Raw genomic sequence first — 15,564 nt, 5'->3', positions numbered from 1 at the left:
TATTAGTTTGACTTGTCATTTCTCAACTGAAATATTATTCAGTTTGGGCGTTTTGGGTGTTGTCCGGTGAAAAGCAACGCTAAGCGTAATGATCAAACAATTTAACCCTTGTGTATTAATTTTATTCGTTTTGTGACTGTTGCAGACCTCTGTTGGTAGTAGTTTCCAAAAAAGCATGATATTATGATGAGTGCTTTCTTATATTATTTCTTTGTTTTGATTTCCTTCACAACAAATTGTAAAGCAGGTGATTAGCTTTGTTTTTCCATTTTAAATCATAAAAACATAGCTCATGTAATATCTAACAGAATATATTTAAAGTGATATCTAACAGAAACTCTTTAAAGTGAATTTAATATTTGTCTTGTTTATAGATTCACTGAAATATTACTACGATTATGAATGCAACGAACCATTAGTAGCCAATGCTAAACTGAGTGCTACTTCTAGTCTGCGAGATAGAGGTCCAGATAATGCTAAGTTATATGGTAAGACCCCATTTGATATCTTTAAAATGTAAACAATACTCTTTAGAAAATAGATTATCGAGCTTGATAAATTTTGTTGTTGTAGTGCTGTTAGAAGTTGGCACATACTGTTTTGGCTTTGCTAAGAATTAAATTGTGGCAATACATTACATATTATTTATTAAGTATCATGGAGGTCTGAAATATATGTTTTGTTACATAATACTTATGCCAAATCACATTGATGTTATGATGAGGTTATCAGATATTGGTATCTATTTTCTCTATGAATCATTTGAATACCATGGATCATTTTTTGAGGATAGGCATCTTCTTCTTGGTGTGATATGTTGTGACACTTGCAGAGTTACTATATGTCAAAAATACTTGAGAAATATTGTGAGACTTATAGTTATCCAAAAACAGTTTCCCACTTTTCAAATATTTAAGATGCATTACACAAACACAACACTGTTTTTTATTGATTTGTTGTCACTTGTAGAAAATGTGCTTTTAAATAATATTTAAGCATGCCTGTGCTGTAGTTCATAATTTCTAAATATTTTGTACAAATATGATTGTTAAATTTAAAGAAGGGCAGCTAAAGACCTAAACAGGATTAATTCATCTACAGGTCCAAAAACCAAATAAATTTGTCGTTCATTGGGCTAGAAAATTGACAGTACAAAGAAGTCAAAATATCTTGTTACCCATAAATGCAAGCATGGCATTTGAAAATGTTAGATGGGCATTTAATGTTTGCGAATGGAAACCCAGCAAAGAGGAATTATTAGCGGCTTCCAGCTACATACAACCCGAAGAGAAGGATAGAATAGCCCGATTTATTTTCCAAGATGATGCCAAATCTTCATTAATCGGAAGGCTTTTAATGAAAAAATTTGTCCATTTGTCAGCAAATATTCCATATGAATTAATTAAACTAGGAAGAGATGATACTGGTAAACCATATTTGCTAGAATCAAAAGTGTTGCCAAGTTTCAATGTGTCTCATCAAGGAGATTATACTGTGTTGGCAGGCAACCTTCATACCAATGTTGGGGTTGACATAATGAAAATAGAACCACCGGTGAATAAAAATATACCAGACTTCTTCCGTATAATGAATAGACAGTTTTCTCGTCATGAATGGTCCACAATACATAGTTATCCATCAGAAATGCAGCAGGTAGCATGTTTCTACCGCATGTGGTGTCTCAAAGAAAGTTATGTGAAGAATATTGGAATGGGAATAACTATTCCGTTAGATTTAATCAGCTTTTCTGTTCAAACACCCCTGAAGGTTAATGGAATCGTAACTGATACAAAGTTGTATTTAAACAATGTTATAAGGGATGATTGGATTTTTGAGGAGACTTTACTCGATGAAAAACATGCAGTGGCTGTTTCATTGCACACTGTTGGGAATTATGTAACCATGGAGCCCCAACCTTTTACATTATTAAGCTTTGAAGATTTAGTAAGAGAAGCGAAACCTGTTTATCAATCTGATGCTCGTTTTACAGAGGACATGTTGATGAAAAAAGTTAAAGAGTTTAGAACTACAGGCCATTAGATATTTCCTCCGTCGATAAAACGTAGGCAATGCATCTGCAATCGCGTAGGTCTATAGGCAGCAGTCGCTTCTTCGGCGAATGCAGATGGCCGCTTGCTAGTTTGGTACTTTATAATATAAAAAAAAAATGACTAGATTAGACTACTATTGGTTTTGATCGTCCCACTATCCCTTTTCATTTGTTATGGTTAAAGGATTTTTCTGTGGGTTTTGGGTTGTTATTATGTTATGTTGAGAAATGTTGTGTTTTTTTTCTTTCCTGTAATACATAGGCATGCTTAAATTTTTGTAGCACAATAAATGTTTTGAAATGTTTGCATTTTATTTGATTTGCCACAAATTTTATAAGGAATACAGTAAAAATATTATATCAATATATAAGGTCTAAATGCGTGGACGGCTTCGGAGAGTGACTTTGACCAGCAACTCGTCATAGACCTGGGAGTTGTGAGGAATGTGACGAGGATAGCGACCCAGGGTCGAGCACATTCCCAAGAGTTTGTTCAGGAGTACCACATTAGCTATGGCTCTAATGGACTTGATTACGTCCAGTACAAAGCGGCCGGAGGCGAGGTCAAGGTAAATCGCCTCAAACAAATCAGGGATGTGGTTACTAACAAGAATAATAATGTAGCCGACCATTGCACTCTTTTATTTTTGTTTGCATGTAGTTTGAAAGCTTTGTAGTTATTAATGCCTATGAATGGTACTGGTGTGTTTAGAATAACTTTTAAATCTTAAAAAATGTTCGTAATACCTAAAATTAAGAAAGTATTAACTTTTTATAGCTATTAACCTTTTTATTTAGTCTGTATTAATTTTAACAAAAAATATTTTTTGGTATGAAGTTATATGTTTTTATAACAAAATAAGAATTAAAAACTTAACAGAGACAATTTAAATAAATGTTGCACTCTTCTATAACCTTAGAATAACCATGCTAGGCTTTTGCACTAATGTTTGGCGACGTACGGTGAAGGTTCGACAGCTTGGACGGCGAAGGAGGCGTCATACTTTCAGCACCTAACCATTAACCTGCTAGCGCGCAAGGAGCTGCGCGGCATCGCCACCAGAGGGCGCTATGCCACAGAGGAATATGTCTCCGAGTTTATGATACAGTACTCGGACGATGGCGAGAGTTGGCGGGAGGTTGCATCTTCGGATGGTTACGTTCAGGTGAAAGGCTGCATGATACTTGATTTTAAAAAGTTTATGTCGTGGTAACCATGGTGATGGTTATGGTGGAATTTGCGTTGGGTCAATATCACTACCATCTTTCGGGATGCATTGAACCACGTAATATGTGTAAAAGAAAAACAATTTTTGACTTTCCGTTTTTTTCTTTTTTTATATTAGCGCTATAGGTTTTATATTTGATAGTTGGTGCAGTTTGCAGCAGGCATTTTGATAAAAAATAACATAATTATCAATGGTGTTTACTGGGTAGGAATATCTGTTTAGAAATAAGAAATACTTCGAGTACTTAATAACAATCGATTGATCGGCAGTTAGCATTGAATTTAGTAGTTTATATGCAACTTGACATTAACTATTTTAATACTTTTGAAATTACTAACAAAATGTTTTATTTTTAACAGATAATATTAACAATTGATTACTTTCAAATAGTATTTAATCTACTACTAAGTATTTAGTATTTTAAATGTTTCTCTGTCGTGTAGATGTTCGAAGGCAATCACGACGGCAACACGGTGAAGCGGAATGAATTCGAAGTGCCTATAATAGCTCAGTACATTAGAATAAACCCGATGCGATGGCGGGACAAGATATCAATGCGTGTTGAGATCTACGGTTGTGATTATGGTATGATATAAAATTCACTATCAGTTAAAGACAATCTGAAATATTAACTAGAATTGACAAATGTATCAGGTCTTGTATTTTAAGGTTTACTTCCATTAACAATGATAAAGACATGAAATGTTACTTACATTTCTGTACAATCAGCTGCATAAATGTGTATAAATTTACAAAGCATCAAAAACTTTTATAAGCTCTATCTATGCTTCCATCCAATGAGGACAGGTTCTTGACGAATACGTGTATGTGTGCAGCTGACTGTACTAACTACATAATTAATCTTTCAATGATTTTTGTAAAAGCAACGTTCTATTGCCACCTTGATGCCTTCTCAGTGGCTGATACATTATACTTCAACGGGTCGTCACTGGTGAAGATGGACCTGCTGCGGGACCCGATCTCTGCATCACGAGAAGTGATCAGGTTCAGGTTCAAGACGAGCGCTGCGTCTGGCGCTCTGCTGTACTCGCGCGGCACTCAGGGGGACTATGTGGCGCTGCAGCTGCGAGATAACAGACTTGTCTTCAATATAGATCTAGGTGAGAAATTATATATTGATACGACTTTATCAAACCTTTTAAATTAATATTTGATCATATGTTGTATTATAATTTAAATTTGTGTATTTGAAGCGTCGTAGGTTCGAAACCCGCCGTTCAACTATTATGAACCATATCCTACAAGCATCCAATTTACCTAGATTAGATAAAATATTAATAAATTAATAAAAATACTAATGTTTTATTCATAGAAATCTAGTTCAGCATTCTGCAAATCCTAGGTCTAGATGGTTTTCATACGTTTTACGTAGCAGACGTTTCTTTATATTAAATCTGAACGATTATGTTTTGAATCGTTAATTATTACGCGTAAAACTAAATCGTGAAGTGTTGTGTGAAGATGCGGTTCTATATAAATGCGGGACGTGTTATTACAGTACCTGCTATTTGTGGCTTTTTGTTGATAGATACTTAGTGGTCGAGATCTGTTGAACAGATTTTATTGTTTATTTATAATTCTCGTTAAAACGTTTTAACAACATTTTTATGAATAAAGTTGAACCGAATGAATAACGACAACGTAACTAGAATAATATAATTTCTATTTATTTAACTGCTAGAGCGTCGGTGACTCAGGGGTTAAGCACTTGACTTGCAATCTGCTGGTCCTGGGTTCGAATCCCGCCATGTACCAATGTGTTTCTTGATTTACATATGTGCATATGAAGGGAAAAATCGTGATGAAAACTGCATATATGTGGGAATTCCCCTGAGAAAAAGAAGGCGACGCGGCTCTCCACACGTCACGTCTCGTCTCCCGAAATGACGAAAAGTGGATTGCGAAGGTTCATTTGGCCACACCAAATGGAGGTCCGTAATCTCTGTCTACCCCTCTGGGTCACAGGCGTGAGTTGTGTAGTGTACTTATTTAACTGCCGCACTCAGATATGATAAATGGTTCGCCTTAATGTAGATTTAGTATGATAAATATTCACTAAGGATCGCCCTCAGTACCCAATTAATGAGGGCAGTTGAACATCATGTAATACAGTTTTATGAACCATATATTTTATATCCCATTTAAACTGCCCTTGAGCAGTTGGTATGTTGTTGCCAAAAAAAGAACATTTACGTACTTAATGTTTGCATGATATTATTGGCAGCAATTCAAACGACGTACGCAGATGTAGGCCGTTATATTGATTGTTGAACTTTCCTCGATTGAGGGTTGTTTTTAAAAAAAATGGAAGTAATAAACAAGCGGTTTGTCTAATTTTAAGAAACATCATTAGAAAACTACAATAGACTTTCCCTATGTTAATGTTTTTCGTTTGTCACAATGGCCTTCCAGGTCCTGTATTCTAAACTCCTCTAACTTAAAGACTTAGGTGTCTAATCGTTTCGTATTTTACATCAGAAATTCATAGAAGTTATATGCAGAGTTAACTGGTGTTTATTTGAAGTATAAGTTGTGGTATGTCAGGGTCTGGCACGGCGACGTCCGTGTCAGTGGGCAGTTTGCTGGATGACAACATGTGGCACGACGTGGTGGTGTCCCGCCACCGCCGCGACCTCATCTTCTCCGTGGACCGCGTCGTCGTTACCGGACGCGTCAAGGGAGAGTTCTCGCGACTCAATCTCAATAGAGCTGTAAGAACTCTTACCTACTGTCTTTTTCTCGCACCTTCTCTAAAAGTAAAAATCAATTTTCGATTTATAAGATGAAAAAGAGTATGAACGCCCTTTACACAGTAGTGCTATTTTTCAAGCTATTTTTGCGGTCTTTACATCTATTAAATTTTAACCAAGTGGACCAAAAAATGAAATTTAAAAATACTCTCGAAAATCATGGTTTGAGTTTTAATTGATATCTGCTGTAAGTCAAAGTTTGAATCACATTTGAAACAACGATGATGTAAATTTGGTAATTGTTATAGTATTTTTAAGTTGTCAAGTTTTTTACTCCATCTCTATGTGTCTTAAAAACAGCTTCATTTTAAGGCTTCTAAATCGAACTTTGTAAACTTTTATCTTAAAAATAAAGCAATACTTAATTAACTGACTTTGAAATAAACAAAACAATATTATCTAGTTGTACATCGGTGGAGTGCCGAACTTCCAAGAGGGTCTGGTGGTGGACCAGAACTTCACTGGCTGCATAGAGAACCTGTACCTCAACGCCACCAACGTCATCCAGGAGGTGAAGCAGGGCTACGACAACGGGGAGCCATTCAAGTTCCAGAAAGTTAACACCTTATACACCTGTCCTGTGAGTTACAGTTTTGCGTCAAAATGCGTTCTTACGACAGAAAAAAAATTCAAGATGTCGATTTTATTATTATTTTATTTTTATAAAGTTTAGAGTATTTTTCTTTTAAATAAATATAAACACTGTATAACTGTTGGTTGTCGCATGTGCCAGGAGCCGCCGGTGGTGCCCATCACATTCCTGAAGGAGGGTTCATACGCGAGGCTGCGGGGCTACGCCGGAGCCTCCACACTCAACGTCTCCCTCGAGTTCCGCACATACGAGCACCACGCGCTGATCATCTACCACAAGTTCAAGACTGAAGGATATGTCAAGGTAACCTACATTTTTGATGGAGGAGGAGATGCATAGGAAGGTTCAATTCTCTTTTTGTGCGTCTCCTCCTTCATTGATTGAGGGTAGGCAACGCATCTGTAATTGCGAATGTCTATGGGCAGCGGTCGCTTCGCCATTTCGGCGAATTTATGTGGCCGCTCGCTCGTTTGCCACCTTGTAATATAAAAAAAAGAAACATATTTCGTTACCTCTTATAGCTAGGACTGGTATTATTTACTTTGTGTTATTTGCAGCAGATCTTCCAGAAGCTATAATAATGAAGTTTCAATAGTAAATACTTATTTTAACTTAATTGTTGGTATCTTTGTTCAGGTTTACCTGGAGGAGGGCAGGGTGAAGGTGGAGCTGTCGACGGGGGGAGGTCCCGGGGGCGGGGCGACAGTGGGGGGCCCGGTACGTCTGGACAACTTCCCGGAGCCGCAGAACGACGGGCGCTGGCACGCGCTGCTGCTGACCCTCGGCCCGGACTCCCTGCTGCTGGCGCTGGACCGCCGCCCCGTGCGCACCACCAAGCTGCTGCGCTTCCAAACTGGACCCACATACTACATCGCTGGTGAGATATCACTGCGGGGAAATATAAGTACATGTGATGCACTTGACTTGCAATCTGCAGGTCCTGGGTTCGACTCCCGACATATACCAATGTGTTTTTCGATTTACATATGTACATTTATTCGATGTTCTTACGGTGAAGGAAAACATCGCGATGCTGCAAATATCTGAGATGAAATTCAATGATACGTGTGAAGTCAACCTGTACTGTGCCAGTGTGGTGGAATATGTCCTAGTCACTCCTAACTTGGGGTAGATTCCGAACCCCTCAATAGGGACATATAGTGAGCTGATGATGGTGCCTTTGACGTAATGTGTTGTATGTCAGGTGGCAAAGCCCCGCCTCGAGGCTTCATCGGGTGCATGCGCAAGATTGCAGTAGACGGCAACTACCGGCTGCCCACAGACTGGACCAAGGAGGAGTATTGCTGCCCCAATGAGGTCGTCTTCGATGCCTGTCAGATGATCGATAGGTTAACATATTTGATATTCATTATCAATTTAAATACAGTTTTAATACGGAAAGTAAAATATGTTATTTGTATATTTATACAGATGTAACCCGAATCCGTGTGAGCATGGCGGCAGTTGTACGCAGACTGTGGACGAGTTTACCTGCAACTGCCAGGGTACGGGATACGCAGGCGCCGTCTGTCATACTTGTATGTATTGCTTTATATATATTGAAATATGTGTATGATTAAAGTAAGGAAACAATGATATAATATAATGTCTGTGTGTGCAGCTATCCATCCATTATCGTGTGCGGCGTACAAGCAGGCGCTGGGTGCTTCGCGCTCAGCCGACGTGATGGTAGATGTGGACGGATCCGGGCCCCTGCCCGCCTTCCCTGTCACCTGTGGCCTATACTGTCAGTATACAACTAAATCCTGTCTCTACTCTGTTATACCCTGTCACAGTGACTTGTACTGTATGTGTACAGCGGACGGACGCGTGGTGACGGAGGTGTCGCACTCTGCGGTGGGGGGCTCCCCTGTGGACGGGTACCAGGAGCCGGGCAGCTTCCGCCAGGATGTGGTGTACGAGGCGTCGCGCGCGCAGCTCGAGGCTCTCCTCAACCGCTCCCACACCTGCTCCCAGCGCCTCGACTACATGTGCCGGCACTCGAGACTGCTCAACTCACCCAGTCAGTCTATTATGATTTCCTTTACAACTAATTATGTCAAAAGATCGGTCCAAATAACTGATAATCTTGGATTTATGCAATGTCAAACAGTGGTAATGTAATAAATAAATTTGTTAAAGTCAAAAAAATAGTCATACTTTTACTCGGTTTTTTGCAAATTGTGATTGAAATGTGACCGTGTTACTCAGTGTGAATACAATATGGCGTGTGTTGTGATGTCAGGCGAGGAGGCGACGTTTGCGCCGTTCGCATGGTGGGTGTCCCGCGCGGGGCAGCGCATGGACTCGTGGGCGGGCGCTCCGCCCGGCAGCCGCATGTGTCGCTGCGGAGTGCTCGGTAACTGCATAGACCCCACCAAGTGGTGCAACTGCGACGCCGAGTACAGCCCGCTTAAAGCTGAAGGTAACTATATACATTGCCATCATTTTCACTTGTTAAATAAAGCTGTAATATTTTGCAATAACTCTTGCCATTCGGCTACTAAGTTACAAATGTTGATGAGAAATCTTGTAGAGTTCCAGATGGACGGCGGGGAGATCACAGAAAAGGAGTACCTGCCGGTGAAGCAGCTGCGGTTCGGCGACACCGGCAGCCATCTGGATGAGAAGGAGGGCCGCTACACACTCGGACCTCTGCTCTGCGAGGGAGACGGTACTTGTACACTCTGCCTTGCCACTACTTATTGTATATTTACTGTGGACATTTGGTGTAACGTACAGTGTATGTGCGCAGATTTGTTCAGCAATGCGGTGACGTTCCGCATCTCTGACGCGGTGATCTCGTTGCCCACATTCGACCTCGGCCACAGCGGTGATATATACTTCGAGTTCAAGACCACCAAGGAGAACGCCGTATTACTGCATGCTAAGGTTACTTTACATTCACTCTCTCTCTCTCTCTCTAGCTTTGCTTAGCTTGTATCCCACATGGTGGTGGGTCGACCGGCTTTTGTAATCAGTTTCATCCACTTAGCTCTCTCCTCGACATCTTCGTCTGAGGCTTGGCATTGACTTTACATTCAAGGAATAAAAATTTAGTAGTCCATTCTTCTTCTTCCAGTGCCTCTTCAGTCTTGAAGGTTGGCCGCTAACTTGGAAAATTAAATTTAGGTCTGGTGCAGAAGGCAACGGGAAACCACTGCACTATATTTCCCTAGTAGCTAACTATATTGAAGAGTCAATAGTAGTCCATATCTTGAGCAAATTTTTTTTGTTTTTCGCTAATAATCGCTAATAATGTATGTATGTGTACGTGTGTGTATGATCAGGGTCCGACGGACTACATCAAGCTGTCGCTGATCGGCGGCGACCAGCTGCAGTTCCAGCTGCAGGTGGGCGACACACCCCTGGGAGTGTCCGTGGAGACCAGCAGCCGCCTCGCAGACAACAACTGGCATTCCGTCTCCATCGAGCGCAACAGGTATGCTGCATCACAAACACAGCTGCCACCCCTCCCCCAGTCGGTCTAATCAACATGTGTGTGTAGGAAGGAGGCGCGAGTGGTGGTTGACGGTGCGCTGAAGAACGAGATCCGCACAGCGAAGGAGCCGGTCCGCGCGCTGCACCTCACCACCGCGCTGGCGCTGGGCGCCTCACTCGAGCGCACTGATGGCTTCGTCGGCTGCGTGCGCGCGCTGCTGCTCAACGGACGACCTGTTGACCTCCTCACGTACGCGCGCAGAGGTACCGCCCATACGTCACCGGGCCACGCCCCCTCGCCACGCCCACCGCCGTACCCACTGACACAACACACCTTGATAAACTTGTTTCAGTCGTGTAAAATTAAGAGCATAGAAATATCTGACTGTTCTTTGTCAGAGATGTTTATGTTCTTAATTTACCTGAGGAAAACATGAAATACTTGTTGAGTATTGTAATATTCATTTGAAAAATTCTCGTTATTTATTATGTATTTAACTTAAGTATAAATATGCATTGTAAAATGATAAATATTAATTTATTACTAAATTGAAATATATTTAAAGAGTATATTATACGTAAATGTTATAATGTATTGTATGTGGTAAGGTCTGTACGGGGTGTCGGAGGGATGTCACGGCAAGTGCGAGTCTTCGCCGTGTCTCAACAACGGCACCTGTCTGGAGAGATACGATGGCTACACCTGCGACTGTCGCTGGACCGCATTCAAGGGACCCATCTGCGCTGACGGTCAGAAATATAATAATACTATAAATATATTTTACTTGTTAAATTGTAAACCTTCCGAAATAGGAAACGCATTTTAATTCTTTGAGCTTCAATTTAATTATATCAAAAAATATTTTTTGGTTAGAAATCGGCGTAAACCTTCGACCCAACTCAATGGTGAAGTACGACTTCCTCGGCTCATGGCGGTCGACGATCAGCGAGCACATCCGCGTCGGCTTCACCACCACCAACCCCAAGGGCTTCCTGCTCGGCTTCTTCTCAAACATCACCGGCGAGTACCTCACCCTCATGGTCTCCAACTCAGGTCAGTATCACGTGTGCTCAAATAAAAAAACGTTCAATTTTGTCTTAAAAAGTTATTATTATTTACTTATGTATTTGTTATGTAGGGTATCTACGTGTGGTGTTCGACTTTGGTTTTGAGCGGCAGGAGATCATCTTCCAGGGAAAGCATTTCGGTATGGGTCAGTACCATGATGTGCGTCTCTCACGCAAGGATAGTGGCGCCACCATGGTCCTACAGGTACCAGTAACACACAAACATATTTGCTACACAATTCCAAAATAGTAGTCAGTGTTGAGTGGACTGATGTCGTGTGTTTTGCAGGTGGACAACTACGAGACGCAGGAGTACAGATTCAATATAAAGGAGTCTGCGGACGCGCAGTTTAACAACATCCAGTACATGTACATCGGACGTAACGAGACCATGAGCGAAGGCTTCGCGGGCTGCGTCTCCCGAGTTGAATTCGATGACATCTACCCGCTGAAGCTGCTCTTCCAGCAGGACCCGCCGCCCAACGTGCGCACCATTGGTACCTACACTCAATTTTGTATATTTGCTAACTAAATTAAAATATAATTTGATTCTAATAATGGGATTATTAGAATAATTTGCAGCGTGGGCAGGCCTCCCACAAGATGGACCGATGATATGGTCAAGGTTGTGGGAGTATTCTGGATGCGGGTGGCACAGGACAGATAATCGTGGCGATCTTTGGGGAAGGCCTATGCCCAGCAGTGGGCGTTACGAGGCTGAATGGATGGATGGATGGAATGGGATTAGATAGAAAAATTGTCATAGCCAAAGTTCAATCATAGTTAGTTATTGAAGTGACTGTTTTTTTTATATTACAAGGTGGCAAACGAGCAAGCGGCCACATGAATTCGCCGAAATGGCGAAACGACCGCTGCCCATAGACATTCGCAATTGCAAATGCGTTGCCTACCCTCAATCTACGAAGGAGGAGACGTACAAAAAGAGAATATTTAATCCTATGCATCTTCTCCTCCATCAAATTCACCTCCCCTTCCCATCTTTTACTTATAGGAAAAGGGGTGGGAAGGGGAAGCGGACTAAAATTAGTCCTCCATCATTATACTCATCAGATTGTACTTAGAATTACTTCAACTTGAGGTCTGTCTTCTGTGAGGTCGTGGTATTTCACTGAGCGAGGACAATTCCTGCAACAGATGTTGTTGCTGACGTCTACCAATGTTGCTTTATGACATTTGTTTCTTAATGTTAGGCGAATTTAATTATTTATCTACGTTAGTATGAGTTTAAGTATAGGCATGTGATATTTGCAGGCGGTATCCTACACGAGGACTTCTGTGGTGTGGAGCCTGTGACACACCCCGCGGAGACGCCGGAGACTCGCCCGCCGCCGCCCAACGACCTGCAGGCCGAGCTCGACTTCCATCGCACTGATGAGGCCATCCTCGGCAGTTAGTATCACCCTAATTTGCTTTATTGTCTCATATTTTTTTAATTTTAAGTTTTATAGTCAAACATTACAGCTACAGTAATTTTTTTTTATTTTAACGGCCACCTGGATTCGCCGCAATAGCGAGGCGACCGTTGCCCATAGACATCCGCAAATGCAGATGCGTTGCCTACCTTTAATTAACGGAGAAGGGGACGCACAGAAAAAGGATATTTCTCCTTCCTGTGCGTCCCCTCTTCCGCCAAATCCACTTCCCCTTCCCATCCTTTCCTAATAAGAAAATGGTGGGAATGGAAAGAGGACTAAAATGAGGCCTCCGGTACCACACTCATCAGACTGTACGCGGTATTACTTCCACTTGACGCCTGTCTTCTGTGTGGTCGTGGTATTACACCGGTCGAACCGACCAATTCAACAACAAATATTGTTGTTGCGGGATCTACCACTGTTAATTATTTTGTGACGTTTATTGACATTGTCAGGAGGGCGTTATTGAGCTGTCATAGTTTAATTTAATTAGTGTCCCCGGTGAACATATTGACATTGTATGATGACGATGTGAAATGAGACGTTAATGTGTGATGTGTGTGTGACAGCGGTGTTGGCGTTCATCTTCCTGTTGCTGGTGGTGGTGGCCGTGGTGTTGGTGCGCGCCCTCTCCCGGCACAAGGGAGAGTACCTCACACAGGTAACGAGCTGTCATTTACAATACCACATCATGAGTTTTAAAATTGTATTTATTGTTTTATATATTGGTATCCAAATATTAACGTAGTAACTACTAAGAGAAATGTTGCAGCAAGAAATCGTAATGAAAAACTATTTTTTGTCATTTTTGTCTGTCCATATAAATGCATTTGTTCCGGGTAAGATGGTATTTCGACTGGAAGGTAGCTGATACATGCGGGAATATAAAGCTTCAGCACAGAATTAAAAGCTAGTTATGTAAAAATGATGAAAAATGAAATTTTTATGTGTGAAGTAAGAATTAAGTAAATGCCATCCACATCACCGAGAAACGCACAGAGAATCACCCTTTGCGAGAGGGTAAAGAAGAGTGGTTGCGACCCTCAGGAGTGAGGGAACGATGCGCAGAGAGAGAGAGAGAAGTAAGAATTGGTATGTATGTATGTATGTATGTATGTATGTATGTATGTATGTAACTGTGCAGGAGGAGCGCGGTGCAGATGGTGCAGCAGACCCGGACGCGGCCGCTCTGGCAGCCGCCACTGGCGCTCGCGTCACCAAGCGCAGGGAGTTCTTCATATAGCTCACAGACACACACACACACACACACAACATACATTTATATATATATATATACTGCTGTTTCATAGGAAGCGGGAATTTAACATAATAGCGACACAATTTGCACAATTAATACGTTAAAAAATTATATTTCTTTAACGTTTTATGTTTTGTAATCATATGTCACATTCCATAAGAAATTATTATAAATATGTCACTCGTAGTGTCATCTTTATCGGGTGGTCTATGGCATAAATCACACGGAATGTCAAAATCACAATTTTTTTTTATTATGTAGGTAAATTTGTTTAAATCGTATTTTTGTCATATAATTTTGTATGTCAAAGCACAATTAATGCAGATATATAACTAAAGAAAATCACATCAGTTTTGAAGGCTTTCTTAAATAGGTTTATATTAAAGGTCAGTTTCCACTGCTTGTACAAAAATAATGTAATGCTTCTCAAACAGAAAAAAAATTTGTTTTGTACAAGTTTTGGGCATTCGAAACTTATGAAATTACTTTTACAAGGTATAGAGTGACCTTGACCTCTAAATTGGCTTTTTTAGTGAAATCAAGGTTTTTTTTAAATATAAAAATGAATGACACAATGTAACGCCTTTATTTAGATTTATATTAGTTTGTAATTATTTGTATATTAGCTTATATATTTTACTATATTATTTTGTACTTTGTGTGAATGAATGAATTTTTAATTTTTTTCGTTCCATATAGTCCTTTTGTGTATTAAAAAATAAACATCACAGAAATATTGTCACTGGAGAATTGTAATATTATTAATTATTAAGTCGTTCGGAAAGTCATTTCGTTTTTACTCGACTTAGGATTGGTGTATTTTCGACGGAGATTCACCACGTCCTGGAAGGTCGGTTGGAGCTGATAAAGGCATTATTGAACATAGAAATAAACATTAACCTATATCTATATATATAAAAGAAAGTCGTGTTAGTTACACTATTTATAACTCAAGAATTTTTACCCCGTTTTCTATTTTTTATTACGCGCGGACGGAGTCGCGGGTAAAAGCTAGTAAACAAATAAAAACGAAATGACTTTCCGAACAACCCAATATATCAAATTATGCACTGACATAATGAAAAATGAAAAATAATGTTTTAATTTCTACATTATTTCCTATGAAAAATGTGTGAAAAACAATAAATGTACAAAGATAGTGTAATCTAATCTAAAATTGAAATGTACAAAATACACGATCATTTTTGCGACGATCTGAAATGTAATTTTAGTTTTAAGAACACCCTGTATCTGATACCGCCGTAGAAACTTTGTATTTTTATATAAATGAATCTCAGCTAATGTTTTATTTAAGTAGTATATAGGATGTGTCATAAATAAAGTTGGCTTTTTTATTTTTTTTCCGTCCAAAAGATATTTTTTTTTATTTAAGTGTGTGATTTCTTTCGTATACATTTTTCTGTGCAACATTTTGATGTGTTTTATTTTTGAAATGAAATTAAAAATAATTTTTAGGTTATATATTGTGTTTTATTTATACCACGAAACTATATTTTATCATTATGATTATCAATAGACAAAGAGATCGCCAGTCACCTGTCCTGTACCTTCTCCTGCCAGTCCATCGCATGTAGCTCCAGCAGGTCTAGCTCTACGGCATCTCGCCAGTGGAATCTAGGCCGGCCGATATGTCAGCGGCCAGTCGGGGTCCCGAGATACGCTGCTTTGCCTTTCCGGTCTTCCCCCATCCTCATAAGA

The 15,564-nt window shown here is 40.1% G+C and overlaps 1 protein-coding gene across 1 annotated transcript; it reads left to right on the top strand.

Annotated features, from left to right (window-relative positions):
* The first annotated feature begins 34 nt into the window (after positions 1–34).
* On the top strand, positions 35–13,868 carry LOC106714314 (neurexin-4). Its single transcript, XM_045678945.1, has 25 exons — positions 35–247; positions 375–488; positions 2,423–2,619; positions 3,723–3,864; positions 4,197–4,400; positions 5,845–6,011; positions 6,454–6,630; positions 6,784–6,945; positions 7,279–7,519; positions 7,847–7,991; positions 8,074–8,180; positions 8,264–8,389; positions 8,462–8,665; positions 8,888–9,067; positions 9,179–9,316; positions 9,398–9,534; positions 9,933–10,084; positions 10,151–10,347; positions 10,693–10,833; positions 10,958–11,137; positions 11,223–11,356; positions 11,441–11,648; positions 12,424–12,561; positions 13,157–13,248; positions 13,732–13,868. Exons 1-25 carry the CDS (start codon positions 184–186, stop codon positions 13,828–13,830), a joined length of 3,846 nt encoding a protein of 1,281 aa, XP_045534901.1. The 5' UTR covers positions 35–183; the 3' UTR covers positions 13,831–13,868.
* Positions 13,869–15,564: the final 1,696 nt, after the last annotated feature.

Source organism: Papilio machaon, chromosome 8, assembly GCF_912999745.1.
Source record: "Papilio machaon chromosome 8, ilPapMach1.1, whole genome shotgun sequence".
Taxonomy (NCBI): domain Eukaryota; kingdom Metazoa; phylum Arthropoda; class Insecta; order Lepidoptera; family Papilionidae; genus Papilio; species Papilio machaon.
Note: the sequence above shows the minus strand (reverse complement) of the source record. Positions and strands in the feature narration are given on the sequence as shown.